General features: G+C 36.6%; 4 protein-coding genes across 9 annotated transcripts; 1 reads left to right on the top strand and 3 right to left on the bottom strand.

Moving 5' to 3' along the window:
• Positions 1–755: 755 nt before the first annotated feature.
• On the bottom strand, positions 756–6,939 carry LOC129348903 (uncharacterized). The gene is made up of 14 exons (XM_055010472.1): positions 6,080–6,939; positions 5,931–5,957; positions 5,457–5,750; positions 5,075–5,350; positions 4,638–4,913; positions 3,720–3,770; positions 3,567–3,641; positions 3,149–3,229; positions 2,687–2,761; positions 2,410–2,428; positions 1,569–1,600; positions 1,440–1,456; positions 1,272–1,320; positions 756–972 (listed from the first exon to the last, which is right to left on the bottom strand). The coding sequence occupies exons 1-14, from the start codon at positions 6,111–6,113 to the stop codon at positions 926–928; spliced, it is 1,353 nt and encodes a 450-aa protein (XP_054866447.1). The 5' UTR covers positions 6,114–6,939; the 3' UTR covers positions 756–925.
• Positions 6,940–7,162: 223 nt separating this feature from the next.
• Positions 7,163–14,371, bottom strand: LOC111568132 (uncharacterized). Of its 5 annotated transcripts, none has more exons than XM_035947850.2 (17): positions 14,284–14,371; positions 13,984–14,010; positions 13,555–13,851; positions 13,008–13,034; positions 12,564–12,845; positions 12,121–12,417; positions 11,533–11,841; positions 10,730–10,789; positions 10,584–10,646; positions 9,513–9,590; positions 9,039–9,099; positions 8,577–8,681; positions 8,128–8,143; positions 7,995–8,014; positions 7,865–7,905; positions 7,654–7,717; positions 7,163–7,194 (listed from the first exon to the last, which is right to left on the bottom strand). In XM_035947850.2, exons 1-15 carry the CDS (start codon positions 14,315–14,317, stop codon positions 7,902–7,904), a joined length of 1,680 nt encoding a protein of 559 aa, XP_035803743.2. In that variant the 5' UTR covers positions 14,318–14,371; the 3' UTR covers positions 7,163–7,194; positions 7,654–7,717; positions 7,865–7,901. The 5 variants fall into 5 exon arrangements, with proteins under 5 accessions (XP_035803743.2, XP_035803742.2, XP_035803741.2 ...); XM_035947849.2 differs by having other exon boundaries at positions 9,039–9,105; XM_035947848.2 differs by having other exon boundaries at positions 9,513–9,602.
• Positions 14,372–19,602: 5,231 nt separating this feature from the next.
• On the top strand, positions 19,603–21,216 carry LOC111568130 (protein B4). The gene is made up of 5 exons (XM_023269622.3): positions 19,603–19,738; positions 19,854–20,110; positions 20,203–20,311; positions 20,383–20,432; positions 20,904–21,216. Exons 1-5 carry the CDS (start codon positions 19,648–19,650, stop codon positions 21,159–21,161), a joined length of 765 nt encoding a protein of 254 aa, XP_023125390.3. The 5' UTR covers positions 19,603–19,647; the 3' UTR covers positions 21,162–21,216.
• A 217-nt stretch (positions 21,217–21,433) lies between these two features.
• Positions 21,434–24,179, bottom strand: LOC111568131 (transmembrane and coiled-coil domains protein 1-like). 2 transcript variants are annotated; one of them, XM_055010595.1, is made up of 4 exons: positions 23,607–24,179; positions 22,331–22,758; positions 22,114–22,249; positions 21,434–21,851 (listed from the first exon to the last, which is right to left on the bottom strand). In XM_055010595.1, the coding sequence occupies exons 2-4, from the start codon at positions 22,708–22,710 to the stop codon at positions 21,618–21,620; spliced, it is 750 nt and encodes a 249-aa protein (XP_054866570.1). In that variant the 5' UTR covers positions 22,711–22,758; positions 23,607–24,179; the 3' UTR covers positions 21,434–21,617. The 2 variants fall into 2 exon arrangements, with proteins under 2 accessions (XP_054866570.1, XP_035803758.2); XM_035947865.2 differs by having other exon boundaries at positions 22,331–24,179.
• Between the last annotated feature and the right edge of the window lie 93 nt (positions 24,180–24,272).

Genomic DNA, 24,272 nt, shown 5'->3' on the forward strand with positions numbered 1-24,272 from the left:
TCACCATGTTGACATGATCACACTGACAATACAAACATACTGACATGAAGCTGGTAAATGTTCAGTATGTCCAACATATCAGCAGCTGAGGTTGATTCCACTCATTAATGGCACCAGATTAAAAGTAAAGAGGTCAGTAAATTAAGTGCAATGAAAAGATAAGAAGAATGTGTGAAATATTTCATTGAGATCCATCCAGCAGCAGTTAAATTGCCAACATCATTATGATACAGAATAAAGGACAATAAATGTCTGTGCAAAAGGTTTTGTTAATCCATACCAGTGGACTGAGTGAATGACAGAGACATGGACTGACCACTAACATGTCTTTAAAGAGACCATTTTACTTTTAGCTTCATGTCCTTGCAATGATTCCTCATCAGTTCAAATCATAACACACATTATTAACATTGTGTTTGGTCATCCACTTACATTTGGGACAGATTTAGTCACCTCAGAGCACCAGGAGGTCCCTAAGATTCTTAAGACAAACCCCACTATTTGTCCCACAGTCACATTTAAATCCACCTTACTTTTGGTTTTTGCAGACTGAAAATGATTAGGCAGAAACATTAAATTAAAAATGTCTTGATATTTTTATGAAATCTCAAAACATTTGGTTAATTCTCTTCATACGGTAGTTTCATGGATTTTCCCTTTTTCAATATTGTGGTTTAAATGTAGTTCTGAAGATCTCTCAGTGAATGTGCACTGTATGGTATGTGGGACAAATTAATGGGACATTTTTCAATAGATGTGATTAATGTTTTTATTATTTACAGCAATGCAACTCTTGATACATGTCATCATCTGACCTTGACAGACCTCAGCTAAAATCTAATAAAACTAATTCACCATTCTATTGGAGAAACTAACAAACACCAGTAAACCTGATCATGAGAAAATATGTGAGGAAAACAATCTGTCAGAGCTGCAACAGCTGGATGCTGGTCTGATGTGCAGCTGTTGTCACTGTGGAGAAGAAACAAAGAGACATAAATCATGTGCCCGCATTCAGGTGGAAATGTTTTCCAGGATTAAACTTTTATGAAGATGTACAACTTGCAATGGCTCATTTTTGATATGCCAAAATAATTTGTTTTTCACATCGGATAAGACTCACATTTAAGCGGTTTGTACCAGTAATACCATCCTATGTCTGTTCAGATTCAACCCACTTTAAAGCTTTCCAGGAGAACTTGCACCACCAAGTGGCCAAACTACCTCAACAATAGCCTTTTATTACATTCAGACAGAGAAGAGCAGCTCACCAGTTTTGTATTTGTATGTGACGACACTGTAGGTTTCATCATCAACACCCTGCAAATAATTTAATGAGATGTGAGATTAAAGGAGTGACGGCAGCCTTAGACAGAATATTCAGTGTATGAAGAAAAGAGTAGATTTAGAATTATCATTATTCTGTTGGTGACACCTACCATGTATGTCATGTCATCTAAAACAGAAACCAAAGCATGGAGTTAATAACCAACATAATTGATGTACTATAAATAACACAGTAATTGAATTGTGATGATTATTGTCATGAATGCAAATGAGCAACTTACCTGTTGACTGACCAATGAAGCTCGCTTTTGTTCTAAATGGGGGGAAAAAAATGAAACAACATTTTTTGTGACAGAGTTCACAGGGAAGTGAAAACACAAAAGCCATTTTCAACATTACTCTCTGGAAACATTTCTAAATGATGTGACTGAAAACTCTAAATCTCAGGTTTTGCCACAACTCTGCTGATTCCTTCATCAGCACCTTTTACAAGATGCTCCAAATCAGTCTTAATATGGTTCAGTCAATTTGTTCATTTTACTGAGAGCGAATGTTTTGAAATCTATGAATCTTGGATCCTTCACTAATAATGTTATTTTTCCCAGCAGGAATATCGCTGCTGATGAGATTTTCAAGGCCCTCAATGAAGGCTCTTAAAGGGTGATTACAGTTTAGTTCAACACAGCCGGTTTTCAGTACGTGTGTGTGTGTGTGTGTGTGTGTGTGTGTGTGTGCGTGTGTGTGTGTGTGTGTGTGTGTGTGTGTTAAATGCTGCCATCATCTCAGTTGTGAGATTCAGGTGAAATGAATACTTGAAAATCCCTGAAACTATTCACAAATCTCTACAATGATGGAGACTGCAAAGTTAACAGAAGCTATAGAGTCGCAATAGCTACATATATGGAAAATACACCAAAGTGCAGTAGCGCAAAATGAACCAAAGTTTTCCTTTAACCTGCAGCTGAACCAATGAAGCAGCTCAGAGGAACTAACAAGAGGACAGAAGTCGTCATCGGCAGCTGCCAAAATCAATATATGACTATAAAGCTGAGCAATGATTGAAAAGAAGGTACAAACTCAATCAAAATCATTGCATAATGCTTAAGAATCAACATTTCTTACCTCTTGGAACCACAGTTCTCTGAAAAATATAAATTGAACAAAAATAAATAAATACAAAACAACAAAACTACAATGATCCGCAAATAATTATGTAAGAAACTTCAATAATCCACCAATAATAAACCAAAGAAGCTGGATATAACAGTTATTATTTTAATGTTTTACTGTCTCAAAATATTGTCATGTCAACTGATTTTGAGATTTAACTGAAACAAATGAAATCACATGAACTGCAACTGGGATTTAGTATAAACAGTAAGATTTTTTAAATTCTTACCTTTATTAAAGAGAAGTGCAAATCCGAACAAGAGGACTCCCACAGTAACAGCTGCACCAGTGACCCATAATGTCGCTGCATTAAGAAAAGAAGCAATTAAAATTCAGTCCTTTATGTTTACAGAGTTAACAGGACAAAAACTATGAAGCTTATTGTGATGGCGATGCAACAAAAAATGTAAGATTATTTGTGTGTGCTGGTATTTATTCCAAAGTGACATTTTAGTTGTGTATTTAATCAATAAGCAAAAATGATCCAGGGAACTATATGAATGAATCATTACTTTATATCAGTAAAATGCTTCATATTAACAATTATTTTGATTTAAGTAAAATTTGTTTTATACTCAACGGAGTCACCCAAATGCTCGCTATTTCAAATCACACTCATAAAATATGTTAGTCAGAACATTTCAGCAAAGCATTTTAGCATTTTGGTAAATGAATTAAAACCAAGGTCTACCTGTTATTTTATCATCAGAGGCTGGATTGATAGGAGATGTGTCAGCAAAGGTCAGACCACCTGCAGCAGTGAAAGTTGTGCCTGTAACAGAAAACACAATAGCTAACATTACATGAACAAATATCCCAACCTGTTGTTAGTCTCACAGATTTTGTTTGGAAATTTGATTCTTAATGCAATAGAATCACTAGGATTTAATTCTTAAAATCATAAATATGTGTCATGCAATGAGATCTTCCGGATAATGACTCACAGACATTTACAGAAATGTATCTTAGCACCTTTAAAGAATAAGGAAGTATAGCCAAAGTTCTTATTCAGAAACTGTTTAAGACACAACGGAAAAATACAAAGGCTGTTATTCTAAGATATGCTACAATATCAATGTGACTCATTGGAAACTAAGTAAGTGGGTCACCTGATGCTGGTTTCACTGATGTCACAGAAGTAGAAAGCAAACTAACAGAGTCAGTTGATATACCGGCAATCAAACCTAGTGGATTTAGAAAGTTTTAAAGTATCAGTCTCTGGTATTCAGTAATGTTATAGATAGTTGTGTTGAACGTTGTACCTGTAGTCGTCCTGAAAGTTGTCATCTGGGTTGTAGTGGATTTTACATCAACTACAAAAGAAGCTAGATTTAGTACATGGATAAGGACTTCTTTTTGAGGAATCACAAAAAAATGTGGCAATTGGTCATTTAGAGGCACTGTAGTAAGAAAATGTGCATTTTTCCAAAAAGCTGTTGTGTTCGCCTAAAAGAAACACTTCTTGTGTTCCCAAGTGAGTTCTCAGGCCTGTGACGTATCAAAAGGTTTTCAAATGTAGAACATTTTTTCCAATCTTCACCATAATCAGTACCAATGATCTTCAGTCCTTACAGGCCTCAGAAAAGTTATCAAGTGGATTTACATTTTATTTACACCACTTGTCAGTTAAAGTGAACTCTATTCAGCTACAATCTGCTAAACATGTATGGACAGTTAGCTAATGTTTCCCAAATAATAATATCATTTCACCAGTGGGAGGGCACAGCAATTTGCAAAAAATGTCTTTTTCTAAAATTGTCTGATGTGTTGCATAGTAAAAGAGGTTGCTATGTGCAGTGATATTTTGGGAAATCTCAAAGAGGGAATGTGGAAACCTGCAATGTCGCCCAAATTCATATTTCTACTATCCTGCATTTGGTCAAGAATCTTAAAAAGTCTTCAGTAACGATAAATATTGTCAGATTTTAAAGTGATGAGCTGGTACAGATACCTGCTCATCTGCAGTCTATTGAGCTTTGAACAGATCCTAAACAACCTGATCAGATCAACTTGCCATGACGACTGTGTTCTTCTGAACTATTTGAATCCCTCATTACTGCAACATTTGTTTCAGTTTTTCTTTCATATTGTTGGTGTTTCCAGCACCAAGCATGCTGTATATTCACATAATGTATAAAAATACAATAAAGAGCAATAAAGAGCATGAAAGTGTTACTTACCCCTGATGGAGGATGTGTAACTGTATGGAGACTGATACTGTCCTGTGGTGTAGAAACATTTCACTTCAACCTCAGCAGGTGAAGATTGATGTGACATCAACAGAAGCTCATTTCCTGTCAGTGTCTGCAGACAAGAGACGACTTTGGGAGTTTTTGTACTTAGAAAGTATAAATAACAGTCAGTCACAGACACTGATGGTGGAGTCACACAGTTCACTGTGACCGAGTCTGTTTCTGTGACTGACGCTGGATTCACTCTGAGTTCAGGTCGAGGAGCTGAAAATAAAAACAAATGCTGGATTAAATAATTGAGTGTTGCATCTATTTGAAAATAAAATCTCACCTCATCCCAAATGTTGGCAGTAGTTTTGTTGTTTGTACTGATATTGTAGTCATACATCTTTATCTTTATATATTTATCTTTATTCTGTACTTACTCTCTATGGAGACAGGGATCACGTTACTGTCTGGAGATTTATGTGTCATCAGGTAAAAACACGTCACTTCAACTGTAGCAGGTGAACTTTGATGTGCCAACGACAGCAGTTCAGTTCCTGTCAGTGTCTTCAGACAAGAAAACGCAGGTTTTCTTCTTGCAATGTTAAAGTAACACTGAGACACATTAACAGACGATGGAATCTGACAGTCTAATGTGACTGAGTCTGTCTCTGTGATCACCAGTGGATTGACATTTAGTTTAGGTGGAAGAAGGTCTGAAAAATACAAGTACAACATAGATTTAGTACTTTTTATTACAATTTTTATCACTATTATTGTTGCAAATGGTGATAATAAGACCATGGCAGTGTAGTCACTCACTGTTTATAATGATGGTGGATGTTTCACTGTCTGGAGATGTAAAATTAATTGCGTCAAGCTGTTCAATATAAAAACATCTGACTTCAACCTCAGCAGGTGAACGCTTATGTGTCATCTCCAGCAGCTTGGTTGCTGTCAGTGTCTCCACACACAAACCTTTGGATGTTTCTTGCATTGCAATGAAGAATTTACACCGAGACACAGAAACAGACGATGGAGTCACACAGTTTAATGTGACTAAATCTGTCTCTGTGATCCTCAGTGGATTCACTGTGAGTTTAGGTGGCGGACGAGCTGAAATTTAGAGGTAAATATGAGATACATTAAATACTGAACAGTTCCACCTGTAAACTAGCACTCATGGTGAGGATTAATGAGTCATTATAGGAGGCAAAGAGAGAAAACATGCAGCATAAAAACAACCAAATCCAACTGACCAAACAGTGGTAAAAGAAAACAACGTTAAAAACTGACCTCCTGCTTTGACCACATTAAAGGAACCTGTTGGAGAAAATGTTTCGGTAAATTCAGGTTTTAATCCCAACTCGCCTCATAAAATGTGCAGATTTACTGAATGGCCTTCATGAAATAATATCCAATGTTGATAATGAAGTTTTACTTACACAGAACAACAGCCAGCAGCAGGTGTCCAGCCATGATGAACAGCAGTAATGTGAATGTACAGAAGACACCACACAGGTCTGTCTGACGACTACGACTGTTGCGTTCACAAGTTTCATTTCTTACAACTCGTTCACATGAAAGCCATCATGGAAACAGGCTGCAACACCAAACCCTTTACATAGACTTCCGTTAACGATTTTTACTGAGCTGCCACCACAAATGTTTCTATTTCAGATATTTGAATCAACTCTCCCACGGTGCTGAATAACCGCATGAGAACACATGAAGAGTTTGTTTGCTGATTCTGTAGCTGGATATTTATTTTGAGAGTGGTATCATTGTTTAGCAAGAATGCAGGCATTAAGTCAGGTCATGCATGTGACTACACAAACGGTTTGTGTGCAGATTGCGATGAAAGTGATTTTGTTTGCATTAAGCTCAAATGAGATTGTAGGTTGCAGATTTACTTTGTTCAATATTTTCCTTTTAGTTTATATTAACACACAACAAAGGAATCCCACAGTAAGCGACTGGTAAATAACAAAGTTCAAGCTACAAATATCAATAGATTAAAAAGTAAAATTGATTACAATAACCACATTCTTTTGGGTAATTCTGCCTAGCAGCTATAGTTTAAAGTTAAGATGATTAAGTTTTTAGTTTATTAAACATATAGAGATATAATATATACATAAATAATTTTTGTGGGTCAGGACCAGGTCGCACACATTACCTACAACATCCTTCTTGATTAGATCGTAAAATAGAGTAAGAAAGATGGATTTAAAAATAACACATTGTTTAAAAAAATGCTCTTCAGGCTTTCTGCTTTCCTCTCCTTAATCATAATTGTACATTATTCTATAAAGCCTGTGTTTTAATGTGCCTGCAGGAGGCTGTACAACATGTCCGGTCGGTCTGATGAAGTTGGCCGCTCAGGGATGGTGTCGTACAGGTGGTAGATGTCCGACTGGAAAAGAAAAACAACAACTGTAAAAACCCTGTTAGTTTATAGCATCTATGAAGCTACTACATATCAAAGGTATTCCTTACTGCCCCCTTGGTTTACTAACATCTTGACTTTGAGGCTCTTCTCTGTTGAGTTTCTCAAAACCTGCAGATAAAAGAGAAGCACTAAAATGACTGCTTTCAGTCAAGTTTGGTATTTTATTGCACTGCCTGTAAATTAAAAGAGAAATGTCAAGAAAGTCTAGAAACACAGAAAACCTACACATAATCTGTGTAACGAATTAGACAGTCATTGTGCTCCCTTAAATTTAGGCTTTTGTAAGTGTTTAGTGATTAAATAGCTGCGTTTATCACAAGCCAGTAAAATATTATGGAAGAAGAAGCCACTAGCATTGTATTTGTTGCTGATATTGAAGGAGTGAATAGAGGAAACACGGCAATCACTGAAATTCAATTACATACAAATACCAGATACTGTAAAATTCAATTAACACTGCAGATAAATTGAAATTAATTTATGATACATAATATCCAGTAATGTGAGTTTGTCATTTGTCCTGCATCATGTATCATTCAGGCAGATGTATAATAATAAGCAGCTCACCTGTAGAACAGTCAGCACCAGGTACTGAAGTGATCAAACTGTAGGTATCATTATCAGGTAACTCCTGACAGCAGGAAAGAGGGGAGATACAGTGAGAAAATTACATGAATAACACAATACGACACATTATTTTACCCTGAGCATCTTTGCTATTAAAATATTTGTTTGTTTTATGTTAAATGAATGTTACAAATATAGTGTGTTTAATTACCACTCCTCCATGGCTGATATTTCTCAGGCACACAGAGTCATCTATAAGAGAAGGTAATAAAAGTCCAATCAACTAAAATATACATGCACTGTATGAATGAACAATACGGGTAATTTACTGTATACATTACCTGTGATGTTGGCTTTTGTTCTGTATAGAAACAACAGAAAACGTGTTAACAAAGAGTGAATATTAAACAAGAAAACAAAATATCCTATATAGGGCAATAAACCTAACATCCAGAGGGATAAATAAATACTTACTTGGAAGATGATCTGCCTGAAAAAGGAAAAAACTAAATGAATGAAACATCAGGCACAAGTTACTCATTCACAGCTGTACAACTAATAACATCCAACATTTATAAGCAGGAGAACAACACAGACAATATGAACTGACAAGCCCAGATTCAGATTCAGCTCTCTAAAAACAGCAGAGCCTTTTGCAACAGTTCTAACTCTATAACCAAGTGACAATTCCTTCCTTTGACACATTAATATGAATCATTTTTCCAGATTAAGGCAACAGAAGCCACAATCGAATTGACAACAAACCGCTTGATCCTTTGGACACTGTGAAACAAATTGCAGGCACTTTGTAAAACTTTGTATTAAAGGACTTGAAATCACATCAAAATTTCTGAAATATGCATTTAACATGTCTGAATTTGAAAAGGTGCATTACAGGACACATAAACTGACAGAGTTCTCACCTGTTCTTCTTTCGAGACGTCTGTGAAGCACCAGCACCAGAAAGACGACAGCCACGCTTGCTCCAAAACCCGCCACAGATATGAACAACTTTATTACAGTTGCTGCTGTTTTGGAGGCCACAAACAAGTGTCACTTCTACATCAAAAAGCAAGATGACTGCATATTCCTATGTTTTGCTTGTACAAAAGATACCAAATAGTCAAGTGTCCACTTAATTCTGAATCGCTGCAATTTAGGCCCTTAAAAACGTTAAAATGCATATCTCACACACAATTTTTAACATTAGTATAAATCTATTCAAATTAAAGCTCAGAGTTGGCACTTTAAAACAGTACTTATTCTTTCATTGAAAATTCAACATGCTGAAGCACAATACCTGGAAAAAAAATAACTTTTATACTCTGAAATATATATTTTCTACTTGACTAATATCAATTATAACACATCAACAATTTTCTTACCTGGTGTCAGGTTCATAGAGGTGACAGGAGTGGAAACATTGGAACATTATGACAGTCCAACCTGCAGCTTAGACACACAATACCATTTTAAAGGATTTATAAGAGTTATTTCTGATTATGTTTTGGGTTGCTATTTAGATATTTAGCATGTCCTGCCTGTGGTTACAATAAATGCTGAATTTGTGCTCATAACACTTGATTCGCTTCTCAGATCATCTGCAGAAAAGGGAAATGAATTTGGGTCTGAATCAAATAACACTTGTGCTATTTTTGTTATTTGTGTCACTTCAACACTAAACTTTTCAAAAACTAAAAGAATCATTTATTCTGTTTTGAACCATGCCTGATGCATCCATGAACATCAGCTGGTCATTGCTTTTCAACACTGAATCATAGTCAAAATAATTTGACTTTTTTGACTAGAATTTGCGAAAACATTTGCATTGCATTTAGATGGACTTAGAGGAATTTCACCTGCATCACTGCTTCCTGGTGTCAGATTAGTCGTCGTTTTGACAGCAGAGGTCACAGTATTTGTAGGACTCAGATTAGCTGGAAGTGATCCTTGAAAACACAAAAATATTAGATACACACACATGTTAACATTTTGTCAAAGGTTTCTTAGAAATTCTCACATCCTCATTTCCTGTCCTCTTTATTTTATTATTGAGGCACTGGTGGCTCACTGGTTCAGGCTTTGGGTTACTGATCAGAAGGTTGGAGTTTCAAGCTGCAGCACCATCAAGCTTATTGTGGCCGACCCTGAGTTCTGACCTGAGCTTTCTAAAAGAGAATTAGCCCTTGCAGGATCAATAGATTATATAAATTCCAATACTTTTAAAATATTTTCCTTATTGCTGTACTTTGTCTTCATTCTTTCATTTTGATAGTGGTTGATTTTGTTGCAGAAGCAGAAGTTTGTGTCATAACTGCACAAGTTTCTTTTTGTATGTTTGTGTGAACTGACTGTTCTGAGTCAAACCAACAACAGGAATCCTCTGATGCTTTGTCATGAAGAGAACAAGTTCAAGGGAACATGTTCACCTACACATTGGAGAGATTGTTGATTTGCTTTGCAGTCAAAAAGGGGTCTTCCTTCATCATGCTGATTATTTTACAGATCATTCACAAGACTTAGTGGTAAAACTTGTAGTCAGGGCTGTTCAGGTCCCTTAGTTACGTTACTAGATAGATGGGAAACTCCCCATGATGCACACACACACACACGCACGCACGCACACACGCACGCACACACACACGCACGCACACACACAGCTGCTACAAGAGATAATGTTGTTTTGAGGTCTTGCAATTTTAACACACTGTTAAAATGTTTTCTCACACACATTTTATTGTTATTATTATGATTAATATAAGTTTATTCAAAATAAAGCTGAGACTTGGCACTTTAATACAGTAACCAATATTAAATTCAACATTCTACATGCTGAAGCACAATACCTGGAAAAACAGAACTACTATGCTCTGAAATATATATTTTGGAATTAATGGATATCAGTTAGAACACATCTATAATTTTCTTACCTGATGTTGGGTTCACATAGGTGGTAGGAGTGGAAACACTGGACATGGTAACATTTGAACCTGCTGCATAGACATACGTACAATAATATTTAGTGACTGAAATGAGCATGTTTTTGGTCACTATTTAGATATATAGCATGTATTACCTGCTGTCATAGTAAATGTTGAGTTTTTGCTCATCATGCTTGATTTTCTTCCCACAATATCTGCAGCAAAAGGACACAAAATATAAATGAATTAATATTTGTTATATTTTTTGTTTGTCCAGTCACTTCAACACAAAACCTTTCAAAACTAATAACCACATTTACGCTGTTCTTAGTCATGCCATGAACATTTCTGTGGTGATGACTATCAACTGCTCAGTCAAACAACACTTTGCACCAGAGGTTTAGTTTAGTCTGTGAAATTTCACAACATTTCTCCATATCAACTGGACTGACAAAACTGAGAAGACATATTTTCCCAAATGTTGTTTGAAAAAGAACATTTGATTTATGTGGAAGCATCTCTCTTTTCACATCATCAGACTTGTTGTGGTGTTTAAGGCTGTTTGGACATTCAGACCAGGGTTAGTACAGAACAAATTATTCTTCTAATCTTCTATCAGATATGTTATTTTATTGGTTCATATTTGATAATTTGCATGTTTTTATCTTGATATTAACAATGCAGCCTTGCTAATTAAATATAACTATGTTTTTACTGTGAAAAAAGCAGCATTCATTATGATTTATATGGACAGTTCATGGAATATAATCGCTTAAATAGCGAGTGAGGGCCTCCAAAAAGATCTGTTTTGGGTCACCAAAATGATCAAAATGTTGCTGTGACCTTTGTGAAATTTGTATCAGTTCACACAATCACTTGCAATTCATTCTGAGGTTTTCATATTTCAAAGGAAGTGATGTGTCACATACAGCAGATTTAATTAGCATCTTTGACTTACCAGTCAAGCTCCTTCTATCACTACGAGGAGACAAAGAGTTCTGTTCACGTTCCAGTTTGTAATCACAGCTGGCATCCTTCTGTTGAACAGAATCTAAATGTCTCAACAAATCATCAACTGGGACAGTAAAGTGGCAAAACCACTGTTTGGTTTTTGAGCTTTTCTGCTTGGCAGTTGTTAGAATCGGATGGTTCACTTCTCCAAAGTAAAGGTTACATCTTGTACCACGTTTCACAGATCCAGGAAGAGAGCAAGTAAAGACAATGTCATCCCCCTCAAATGATTGAAGACTCATCTCTGGTTTTTGACCTTCAAAAAGATGAATAAAAAGTCAGTCAATATAATGTTCCAGTCTGCCATCAAGTGAACTGCATGTGAGGTGGCAGTTTCAAACTGCCCACTTTCACAGATGTTAGAAGAAGAAGTGTGTCATTAAATAAATGTGATTTATACTGTAATTATAATGAATTTAATGAAGAACAAAGTATTTTCAAACTGATAAAATGCTAAATGCAACACACACATCATCCCACCAGTGATATTTTAATGATAATTAAACATATCAATGCATGAGAAGTAGTCGCTTACTCTGTATGGTGACGGAGGATATGTCACTGAATGGAGACTGAAAATTCACATATTTAAGCTGTACACTGTAAAAACATTTAACTTGAACAACAGAAGGTGAACTCTGATTTGAAATCTTCAGCAGCTCAGTTCCTCTCAGTGTCCGACGACATGAGAAGGTTTCAAAAGCTACTGTGTTCACAGTGTAGAAATAACAGTGAGACACAGAAAGAGACGATGGAGTCACACAGTTGAATGTGACTGAGTCTGTCTCTGTGATCATCAGTGGATTCACTGTCACTTTAGGTGGAGGAAGAGCTGAAAAATTAAAGTATATGTTAGATTAAATAACTACATTTGCATTTATTTACAGTAATACCACACTGAACACTGTTCTGTGAATTGTTAAACTCATAGATATAAATGCAACACAAAACAAAGTCCATGGTTGTGTAGTTACTCACTATTTATGGTGATGGTGGATGGATCACTGTGAGGAGATGAAGCACCAGACTTTGCATCATAAAAACATCTCACTTCCACCTCAGCAGGTAGCCTTTGTACCATCTTCAGCAGCTCACTTAACATCAGTGTTTGTACACAGACGTCTTCAGATATGCGTTGAGTTGCAGTGAAGAAATAACATCTGGTCACAGGAATAAATGATGGAGTCTGACAGTTTAATGTGACTGAATCTGTCTCTGTGATCACTGGTGGATTCACTGTCAGTTTAGGTGGAGGAAGAGCTGAAAAATCATGATATATCAGATACTTAATTTTTCAAATGAGAAACCGAGATTTAGTGTATGAGGTAAAGACAATTATATGTGGGGGAAAAAAGTCAATTTAATAACTATGTTGAGTAAAAACATTGCAGGTGGACAGTAAGGATAATAAATCAGACTGACCTTGTCCTTGAATCTCATGAAAGGAACCTGTTGAAATAGAACATATTAACCAGGTAAACACTTTTAATAACTTACAAAGTAACTTTAACTGAATGTAAACAGATTAAAAATCACAATTAGACAAGAATTAACAAACAATTAAACAAATAAACAGCACAGAGTAACAACATCAGTGTTCAGAACACACAACATAAAATCACAAACCATGAGAAAAATAACATGAATGTGCATTTATGTGTAAAACTGTGGCTCTGTGGGTCAAACTAAATTTGCATCCATTACATTCAGTCTCTTGTCTCTGAGTTTGACCAAGAAAACACAAAAGGAAACCAACAGAAACTACCATTAATAAACTGTTCTGTATCAACTGGCTGCTGACAGATGGAGAGTGGAGGGTCAGCACTGGTCAGAGTCACAATAGCAACATTAATTTGTTTCTTAAAAATACAACTTTCCATTAATGAAAGACTGAAGAGGGAAAACTGTTATCTGTTATTAACTATTATCTTGCATTAACATATCAAAGCATGAGAAAAGTACCACTCACTCTGTATGGTGATGTAGGATGTGTCACTGAATGGAGATGGAAAGTTCCCATGTTCACGATGTTCAGTGTAATAACATGCTACCTCAACCTCAGAAGGTGAACTCTGATGTGAAATCTTCAGCAGTTCAGTTCCTGTCAGTGTCCAAAAACATGGGGAGGTTTCAAGGGTTTCTCTGTTCCCAGTGTAGAAATGACACTGAGACACAGAAAGAGATGATGGAGTCTGACAGTCTAATGTGACTGAATCTGTCTCTGTGATCACTGGTGGATTCACTATCAGTTTAGGTGGAGGAACAGCTGAAAAATCATGATATATGAGATACTTAATACTCCAAAAAAGACATAACTGTCAATGTAATAGTAAACTATGTTATGTAATAAAAAATAACATTGCAGGTGGACATGAAAGATAAGAAATCAGAGACTGACCTTGTGCTTGAATTTCATGAAAGAAACCTGTTGGATATAAAACATACTAATTATGTAAATACATAATCCACCTTTAACAAAACGTAAACAGATTAAAACACACAATTAGCGAATAATTAACTAACAATTAGTCCTCACAATTCAGTTGCTCATAAATCAGCTAATAAACAGTACAGAGCAACATCAGCATTAAGAACACACAACATCAAGTCCCCAACCATGAAAAAAATAGCATGAATGTGCAATTACTTGAAAAAATGTCCATAAACACTGAAAACATCTATATGAGGTTTGACTTACACATGAGAATGACAGACAGCAGGAGTCCCGCCATGATGAAGCTCAACTCTGAGACTGTCCACAACTCTCTGAACAAGATACTGGAATGTACGACTAAACGGACACTGATATAAGAGTCACTTTGCAGAAGTTGTTCACAGGAAAACCACAGCAGGCATCAGAACTGAACCACTCATAGAGGTTACAGCAACCCACACTGTGTTCAGACGTTTCAATGTAACTACAGGCATGTTTTTATTAGACTGAATGCACCACAGAGGAAGTAAACCTCCGAACAAATGTGACAGCATTTACTTCATGTGAAATTTCTTTTTCCTTTGTGTGTTTTCTTGCACAAATACAGCTTCTCTGTTTTAGCTTCTTCCATTTTTGTAGATACACAAACTTGACAGTCTTCTCTATGTGTGTAAAAGTCTTAACATTTATGTACATTATTTGCAGTTCACATTCTGCAGTAAGTAACTGTGTATTTACTTCACAACTGTTGTTCTGATCTTTCAGTCAATTTACTTCTTATATCCAGATTATTCCTCAAGTTGTTTTCCCTCTTTTGTCTTTGTGATGATTGTCTCTTTTCATTGTGTTATTGTGGATTAAACATTGCTTTGTTATTATTTATTGGTTCTTCTGTGTACGTGCTGCATGGTGCACATTTAAATCACATGTGTGAATCACTGCTGATATGATTTTCTTTTTTCATTTAAGTGCTGTATAAATAAAGATGATCCTGAACTTTGCTTATGTGTCATATTTTATTGAAATATTGTAAGATATATTAAAAGCATTGGAACACATGATGAAAATATCTTATCAATTAACCAGATCATAATAAAGCGGAGTGAAAAGACACAAGAAAAACAACATTTGTATTTCATGAAGACTGTAGAGCTCAGTTCACTGTATCTCTGGAGGCTGAAGCAGCTGTTTCCACTCTATGAAGAGAAAAACAGGTAAATTAACTGCCCTCTTTGAGGTGTAAATGTTCATTTGAGATTACACACAATATGTATTTGTACCTACAATGGCACTAATATTTATTCAAACTCTTTATTCAGCACTTTAGCAGAACTTGCACCACCAAGTGGCTCAACTGGGATTTATCTATTCAGTCTGTTTTGTTGCTGCTCATCTTCTAGTTTGTCTCCTGTAGCATTCAGTAGAACAGAACATGAATCCATCCAGTGAAATCACAAAACCACAGCCGTGATCCTTCTGAGGTGTTTGATGTGAAAAGTAAATCTGAGATGAGAGGCAAACTACAAGGAAAAACCTGAACTGTATTTCTTCCCTCTATGATAGCAACATATTGTACTTAAAAGATAAACATACCAGATTAAAATAAACCAGATTTTTTTCTTTGATGCAAGACAGTGTGAATGTTAGGAGGGGCAGTCTGAGAACCCAAATGCAGGCACAGAAACTGGCAGGCACGAGGGAAATTGGCAATACTAGTTTTATTTCATTAACGAGAACAAAAGCAGATGCCGATCAGGAAAACTGAGCAGCAGGGAAGAACAAAACTAAACTGGCTAACTGAGAAATAATCACAAACCCTACGAAATCTAAAGATAAACTTAACAAGGCGAGAACGATGGAAACCCAATCTGAATACAAAAAGACGCACTAACCAAACGGGGAATACTCACAAAAAGGGGAACAAAAAATGACAAGGAAGCAGGGTCAGGAAGTCCAGAAACAGAATGAAAGCTGAGACAGGGCTGGATAGAGGACAAGCTGGCAGAGGCAAGAATCCAGGGAGAGTACAGAGTCCTAGTGTGGGAAGGAGAATCCAAAGGAGAGTAACAGAGTCCAGGTGGGGGTAATGCAGGAGTCCAAAAGATGAAGAAACAGTCCATGCAGAGATGAGTCTTCGTGGAAATCTGAGTCTGGAGGGAAGCAGGTGTCCAGTAGTTTATGGTCCAACGGGGAATGAGTGACTGAGCAGAGTTTAAGCAGTGAGCAGGTGAGATTGAGGGCAGGTGAGCTGATTACTGCAACGTGAGTCACCTGCAGTAATCAGCTGAGTGCAGACAGGTGAAGCAGGGAGAGCAAGAGACAGGAACGAGGAGAGATGACAGACAGAGGGAGCCAAAGAGAGACAGATCAAAAGAAATAGACAGACACAGAGAGAACAGGAGGAAGAAGGAGAGACCAGGAGGGAGAATGGAGAGAAAGGAGCTGAAGCAGGGATCATGACAGTGAAAAAGGAAAACTGTCTGCAGAATTGAAGTCTGTAAACCAGAGCTATGATGGACAAAAAGATGCAGACTGGGGCTGACTCCTGATAATTAAAAAAGATTTATTACCTCTCAGCAACACACTTCACTGCAAAACGCAACAAAATTACTGACATCAGCAAATAAACATAACAAGTTTCAGCAACCTCAGGTAGGATTTCAGGATAAACACTCAAATAAACTTTGTTTAGAAGAATAATTTAAATTCTTACCAATCCTGCTTTGGTTGAAGAGAAGTGCCGATCCAAGCAGGAGGACACCCAGAGTCACACCTGCTGCGATCATCCATATCAGCCGCTCTGCATGAAGAGAAGCAGCTGTTATTAGGAGTCTGTAAACAGTGTTCACATAAACAACTAAAGGCATGTACAAATCTATCTCCACTATCGTTACTGTAATAAATGCACAGTTACAACAGGAGTAAAAAACCTTTTGTTCTCAAGCGGCACAAGAATTGATCAAGATTATTTTTTAAATGGCCATTTTCTGAGAAAACAGACTTTAATGATATTCTATATGATTTATTTTTAATAGCTGACTATCAATGAGTTTCTCACAGCACTTATTCCTCACTTCAGAACATATCATCAGTTATTTTGTTTTACTTTTCCCACACTAATATGACTGAAATGTCTTAAATCACTACATTTGTCATGTCTGTTCAGCCATGATTATCATATTTCAAACTAAATAATACTGCTGCACAATGTTGGTATGAAATGTGTTTCATATTAACAATATATTGAACGTGTCAAAAATGACCAGAACTGCTAAAAGTCATGTCTGGTAGTTTTAAAAAAAAAAAAATCATAAATTAATAATTAAGAAATCATAAATGTCTAAATTATATAGGTTATTCTGTCAAAAAAATAAAATGTTGCTGAACTTTTTTAAAATTTTATATCAGATTGCATAGTGAAAACAGCACAGTTGGACATTAAAAATAATAAATTAGAGTCTGACCTTGTCCTTGAACTTCATGAGAGGAATCTGTTGGGGGAAAAATATATGTTTTAATCAGGTAAATACATTTAATATGGACTCTTTAATACCCTGTAGACAGAGTAAACCTCCATCTAATGTTTCATTCTGCCAGTATCTTTTAAAAGTCCTTAATTACAATTACACAAACCATAAAATGATGAATTTACACGAGGATGACAAACAGCAGGAGTCCGGTCATGATGAAGCTGAATTCAAAGACCTCCATAACTCTCTGAAGAAGAAACTTGAATGTGGGACTTTGGCAAACTGAAGTGTCATTATGCAGAACTTATCCACAGCAAAACTCATAACATGCACTTTTTATATGTTCACATTTTGTTGTATGTATTTATTTCACACTGCTTTCTTGATGTTATTGGTTCTCACCAGATGATTCTGTTCCTCTCTCTCTGATGTTTCCCCTTTTATCTGTACTTAATACTAAATAATGTAAGTTCTTCTAACCAGAATAAAGCTGTCATGCCACCTCTGCATTGTGTGCTCTAAGTAATTTAATAAACATACATGAAATCATTATAATTTACCAATAAATTCACCAAAATACTGTTAGAGAGGGATGACAAAGAAAGGCCTGGCTGTAGTTACCACAAAATTGTCATAATCAGTTATGGCTTTTAATTTATTGTATGTACTGATTACATCTTTTATCTCACCCTGACAGACTTGTTGTGTACCTGGCTGTTTTTGTCCACCTGCACAGGTAAACAGATGTAATTATATTTAATTGTGCACTGTCCCTGCAAAAATAAACAGTAAAAGGAAATAAAAATGGATGAAAAGCTTGCAGTTTTCACGCTTGTGTAAGTTGTTTTTAGTTGAGTGTATATATAATTATTTACTATTCCTGAATGTAAACATGCCAGTCTTGGATATTTGTAGGCAGTAGATCCAAGCTTAGTCACCAGTTTCAACAGATTCCCCACCTGGAATATTGTTGCATCTCTTATTTTAAAGAGAAATTTTTGACCCATCACTGATCTGTTGTTTCTTCTTTCTTTTATTCAAGGTTTACATTTCATTGCATTGTTTGATATAGAAATTATCAGTATTTAACACCAAAGTGGTGCAGGGAATTACATTTCTTGTTATCTTAAATACCACATTAAGCACAATAAAAACTAGACCCAGACAGATGAAAAAAAGGGGGGAAAAAACATTATTTTCTAATTTCACAATGTCTTTCAAGTGCAGTTGTGGCTGGTGTTTGTTAGGCATCAGTCAGACAGTGAATATTTCCATGCATTATGCAGCTGTTGCAAATCAGCACAAAAACATGTCTGTTTAAATGTGATCCTCTGGGATTTGCATTATTTGTACCTTCCATGATTTTAATGGATGAAGTGTTAGCTGAAGAAGCAAAAAATTATATCCCAATTATACTATGGCTACTTGCCAATAAAATGCAGTCCCATGTGGGCCAACTGATGAGGAAAAAATGGAGATTGTGAGATTTTTTTTTAAGTCCAATGCCAGCCATTAATCACACACTACTCTGGCTCCTTCATCCACATTTATTCATCATAACGAATTATCACCCCAGATGTTCTGTAGTTAGGATGTTTGTCTTCCTGAACTTTGATAAAACTAATGAATCAGAGCTCTACGACTTTTTAAATGTAGTAAATTTATTTAAAATGTATTTATTTGAGATATTTAATAAGCTATGTCTCCAAACAGCTCGTATATGCATTCATGAGAAGTAAGCAGCCTACATGCTCAGTCCTTTTATATCAGCTTACTGGATAATATTAAAATCAGTCAGACATTTGTGCACTTTTACACATCCACTTTATCTACTTGTGAATGTTTCAGTCCATGTTTTTGATGGTTAAAGTAGGATCTAGAAGGAATTTATCCAAAAATATCTTCAAAGAAAAGACAGACAGACATAAGATATTCAAAGTGCCTGGCATTAATTGCAGGAAATGCTTCTCTGCGCTCCCTGTTGGTTTTAATTTGTAAACCCTAATCAGCTGCACCTGATGCGATGAGATTCACCTGGTCTCACCTCACCAGAGGCAGCTGCATAAAGACAGAGACAATGGGCAAACGTGGCACTAGTACTGGGAAGCTTTACATAGTTGGCCTTTTGTGCCTTGTTGTTCTTTTATATTTGAAAATAATGCCTCCCAAAAAGCCAGCAGTGCGCCCTGCTGATCCTGTGCCATCCTCAAACGAAGCTCCGGCAAAAGAGAAAGCTGCACCAAAATCAGGTCTGTGTGCAGTAAATCAGAGCTATTATTTACAACCATCAACCAGTTGTTTAAACATAAACTGAGACAAAAAGGAAAAAAAACGCTTGGACTAAATAAGTCTTTTCCTGTTTAGGTGCTGGAGCGCTGCACAAACTTGCAACTCATCCCTCCACAGCTATCATGGTGAAAGAGGCGCTTAAAGAATTGGATTCGCGCAAAGGGGTTTCATCCCAAGCCATACAAAATTATATCAAACAGAAATACCCCTCAGTGGATCTGGTGAGGCTGAAGCACTTGGTCCGCAGAGCCCTGAAAAAAGGAATTGAGAATGGCACTTTGGTGAGGCCTGCCAACTCCACAGTCACTACAGGAGCAACGGGAAAATTTAGGGTAATGTGTCAAATCTGCAGCTGTGCTCAAATTTACGGCTTAAATTGCGTCACTAATACTTGAAATTGTGTCTTTGTGTCACCCGTATCAAGCTTGCGCCAAAAATTAAACCGTCAAAGCCAAAAGCAGAGAACATGGATCCCAATGTGCAAAAAGCTCCAAAAGCAGCTGAGGAGGGAGCAAAGAAGCCCAAAAAAACTGGTATGAAAAATCCATGCAGGAATATATGCTCTTATTTGGTGTCTGTTCCAATAATTTGTAATTTCTTAAAGGTGCCACTAAGAAGAAAGACGCTGCAAATGAACAGACACAGACTTCAGAGGTGAGACAGTAGAAAACAGTGGGGTGTTCCTGTGTGATTTGGGAATGTGGTTTGCTTTTGATATTTTAGTTACAAATACTTGGATTTTAGAAATTAATTTTTTTTCTTTCTTTTTAAGACCAAAATGTCCTCAAATTTGAAGCTTTTGTTGCAAAACGAAAAATACACTTTGGTTCCAAGACTAATCAAGGATAAGATATTTGCAACAACATTGCTTCAAAATCGCAAGAAAAACCTTTGTTCATACAAAATGTTTAAATTTATATTTTATTTATTAATTTGCACTGGGTGTCCTGCCTGGATAGTTTTCTTAAGACGATGCAGCATTACAGCTTTAAACTGAATCAATAAACGCTGACTTGTTGAAATATCCAAACATCAACTAATGTGGGCTATTTCTATCCTTGTCGGTGTTTATTAAATCCTGGTTGTGGCTTTTTCTAGTACTTCCCTTTTTCCCCCTGTTTTTAGGACTCAAAGCCTCCAAGAAAGTCCCCAAAAGACAAAGGGTCTGCAACTTCAACTGTTGCTCCAGCAAAGAGGCCAAAAGCTAAAACTGCTGAAGCAAAAGGGGATGATGAGGGAACCACTGCAACCAAAACTAAAGCGCCAAAGACGACCAAGGAGGCAAAGGCGGGGAAAACATCCCATAGCAAAGCAGCTAAAGCAGAGAGTGATGGCCCTGCTGCTAAAACTACGAGCAAACGAGGGAAGAAGACTGCAGAGTAAATTCATAAATCTTAACTATTTTATACTGTTTATTTGCAATAAAATCTCAATTTAAGTTCTTGTGTGCATTTTTAAATCTTAGTATTGGGAGTAAAGTCTTTTATTTTTTTTTATGCTGCTCAGGATGTATAGTAAGAAACCTTTAAAAGAACTTCTGCAAGGTTTGTCATAACTTTGCATTTATTTTGATATAACTCAAAACACTTGTGCTGCTGCTAGTCAAGTAGTCTGTAAGATGCAGAGTTTGGTGGTTTGTGTCCTGCAAACAGTAATTTCATTTTTTTTTTTTTAGACTACTAAATTTGACTTCTTGGCAGGAATATTGTGAGTTTTAAAGATGGATGGATAACTTCTGTAAAGAGTCCACTGAACTATTAATGAAGATTCAGTTTCATTGATGGTCTCCTTTTCAGGACATTAAGGGCAGAGAAAACTTGGGATACTCAAATGGGAATCTCAGTGCCTCCAGAGAAGATGGAAGAGTACTAAAAGCAGTATTGAAAGCATGTGGCCTGGTGGTTTCATCAGTGGGATGAGATAGTTAACTGCTGTGGCCACAAACTCCAGGAAAACTAGCAGCACATCGATTAGTTTTCCAAGAAGAGTCTGGTCTGTGGCGTTCTCCCAACTATGCTGCTGCTGCTCCAGCTCCATGTCAGAGAGGAGTGACTGAAGAGCATTGAGCGCCTCCTACAGGCCAAAAACAAAATTTAAGCACTTTAATGAGTAATCAGAGGAATTACAGGTAATTTTTGTGCCACGAAGGCCCAAAGAGCAGCTACGCCCATGTCAACTAGCCAGATACTCCTAGTGTAGTTTTTTTTTGTATTATTTAGCAACAGATTTACTGTGTGGTAGTGAATTTTTCATTTAGAAATAACACTTTCAGAAGAGAAATTAACTAGATTTACCCACTGTCAAAATGCCAAAATGGTTTATTCTCAAGGCTTACATGAATGTTGGTCACTCCTTCATGAGACTGGTGAGAAATCTCCTCCTCCACACTGGCAAGTTCCTCTGTCAAGTTGGAAATCTCATTCTGAAACAGTTCTGCAAAGTCAGTGAGTTGCTCTTCTAAAACATCACACCTGCAAAACAACAGAACTTAATAAACAACATGGACCTTTAAAACTCAGAACAAAACAGTAGTAATCAAACACTACCAGCACCGTTCTTGTACAGCCTCCATGATCACCAAGAAGTTGCTTTGGTGGAAGATGGTTAAATTTTCAAAACATTTCACAAGTTGACCTTGGTCTTCCTGGAGCCTGTGCATGTCTTGGCATACAGAATCAAACCCTGAAACTTGAGAATGGTCAGGGGTTTTGTTTGTGGAGTCAGCAGGTCCTCCAATAGCAGTAGAACCATCGCCATCTCTACCACACATTAGGCTCAATTGCAACAGTTCTGTGCCAAGGGTTCCGGTTCCCCCTGGGCCAACACCATCATCTTCCTGGGTTTCATCCAAGTCATTCAGGGCCTCAATGCTATCAGTGCTGCCGGACTTGCTACAGACGCAGGACCACGTTTTTCTTAGTTTGGACATCATAGTTGCAGAATTAATGACTTGAAAGGATATTCGGAGACTTCCTGTTACCTGTAATGACATTTGATCGATAAGCTACTATCCAGACCACTGAATAACTTTCCTATTTTAATTTGAAAATTAGGACTACAACTTTAAGCATGTTAAAATGAAGCTCAGTAAAAGGACACACAACATAAAAAAAGAATAAATATTCTGTTCAGAGCAGTGAGACCATCAGTCTGGGTTGTGTGATTATTACATTGAAAGATTATATCTGAATTATAGTAAAGTATATAATAAAGCAAAATACTGGGGGGTGCATAACAGAAAGATCTGTACGCAAATTCTTGTAGTTTGATTTAGTAATGTTAATGTTTATATCAGTTACAGATTATGATTTATGAAGAATGTCTGCACAGGAAACACCTTGTCTTTCGGCAGTCCATGACAAGAACATCAAAGCAAATATAGCCTCAAATATAACCATGCAACTGAGCCAATAACAAGTTTCAACAAAAATTGAAAGATAGCAGGGATTTTTTTCGTTCGCATATCCATCCTGTTAAAATGGATTTTTCTTTTCTTTTTCACTGTATAAGTAGCTACAAGGAACAAGTGAGATTATAATTGAACCTAGCTAGCGCAGCAGTATCAGACATTTTAGTAGCTAATTTGTTTTTCTCTGTCTCCTGTTGTCTTCTACCACCTAAACCCAACTGGTGCTTGTAGTTTGGCTGTTGATGTGAGGCCAGTTAGTAACAATCAATAGCTAGCTGAGTTTGTGTTCACACATTGACACAGATACCAAGACATAAACTACCTCTGTAAATAGTTTGACTGAGTGATTGAATGCTTCTTTGTCATTTGGATAAAATGACTTAGCGAAAGCTGGTAGCGTTTGCTAACTAGCTACTTACCTGACTTTAAATGAAGTTGTCTTGAGTTGTTTTCATTTACTTTCAACCTGCCAGGCGTTGATAAAAAGCTATATACTGACAGATTTAATGCCAAACACTTTATTTCATTTCATTTTTTGCTTGACTTTCAAAAATTTAAAAAAAACAAATACTTTCTAAATAACCAGTATGCTCTGAGCTGTTAGAATTCTAGCTTTCCTGTTGCTTAGCAACGGTGACATATTGAGTATGCCATTTAAGATCCAACACTATTCGTATTTGTAGTAGTTTCAAAAACATTGATGAAAGTCTGTGTGAATATTGGAACTCAGAGCAGCAGAGCTATGCCTGATGGAGGCTACTTAATAAAACTGGGTCAAGTCCAAGGTTTGAAGCAGAAAGGTAGCTTCCAGCACCACCTCCTCTACCTCCATGTTACAAAGAGAAGAGGTCTGGGATGGCTTGTACAACTATAGCAAAAGCACACAGGTCGTGTAAATGCTGTATTTGATTAGACTGATTTGATGTGATTGTAGTCTCCTAGATGTTTTGGAGGTTTACTGATCTCCCAAACGGTCATGCTGGCTGTATTCATTAAACCTGCAGGAACATTTCAGCATGGATATGACCAAAAAGTGAACCCAAGTGACCATGAAACGAAGATTTTTGTAATGTGATGTGCATATT

The sequence above is a fragment of the Amphiprion ocellaris genome, chromosome 5, assembly GCF_022539595.1.
Source record: "Amphiprion ocellaris isolate individual 3 ecotype Okinawa chromosome 5, ASM2253959v1, whole genome shotgun sequence".
NCBI lineage: Eukaryota > Metazoa > Chordata > Actinopteri > Pomacentridae > Amphiprion > Amphiprion ocellaris.

Coding starts and splice junctions, on each gene's coding strand:
- LOC111568131 (XM_035947865.2), bottom strand. CDS start 22,770: ATGTCATTACAGGTAACAGGAAGTCTCCGAATATCCTTTCAAGTCATT. Junction 22,250..22,330: donor ATGGAGGCTGTACAAGAACG/GTGCTGGTAGTG, acceptor GTTGTTTTGCAG/GTGTGATGTTTTAGAAGAGC. Junction 21,852..22,113: donor AAGGAGTGACCAACATTCAT/GTAAGCCTTGAG, acceptor TTTGGCCTGTAG/GAGGCGCTCAATGCTCTTCA.
- LOC111568130 (XM_023269622.3), top strand. CDS start 19,648: ATGCCTCCCAAAAAGCCAGCAGTGCGCCCTGCTGATCCTGTGCCATCC. Junction 20,312..20,382: donor AAAGAAGCCCAAAAAAACTG/GTATGAAAAATC, acceptor AATTTCTTAAAG/GTGCCACTAAGAAGAAAGAC. Junction 20,433..20,903: donor AACAGACACAGACTTCAGAG/GTGAGACAGTAG, acceptor CCCTGTTTTTAG/GACTCAAAGCCTCCAAGAAA.
- LOC129348903 (XM_055010472.1), bottom strand. CDS start 6,113: ATGGCTGGACACCTGCTGCTGGCTGTTGTTCTGT. Junction 5,751..5,930: donor TAATGTGGTCAAAGCAGGAG/GTCAGTTTTTAA, acceptor TCTAAATTTCAG/CTCGTCCGCCACCTAAACTC. Junction 973..1,271: donor CACATACAAATACAAAACTG/GTGAGCTGCTCT, acceptor TCTTCTCCACAG/TGACAACAGCTGCACATCAG.
- LOC111568132 (XM_035947851.2), bottom strand. CDS start 14,317: ATGGCGGGACTCCTGCTGTCTGTCATTCTCATGT. Junction 14,011..14,283: donor GCTGTCTGTCATTCTCATGT/GTAAGTCAAACC, acceptor TATATCCAACAG/GTTTCTTTCATGAAATTCAA. Junction 8,682..9,038: donor CTCTATGAACCTGACACCAG/GTAAGAAAATTG, acceptor CCTCCAAAACAG/CAGCAACTGTAATAAAGTTG.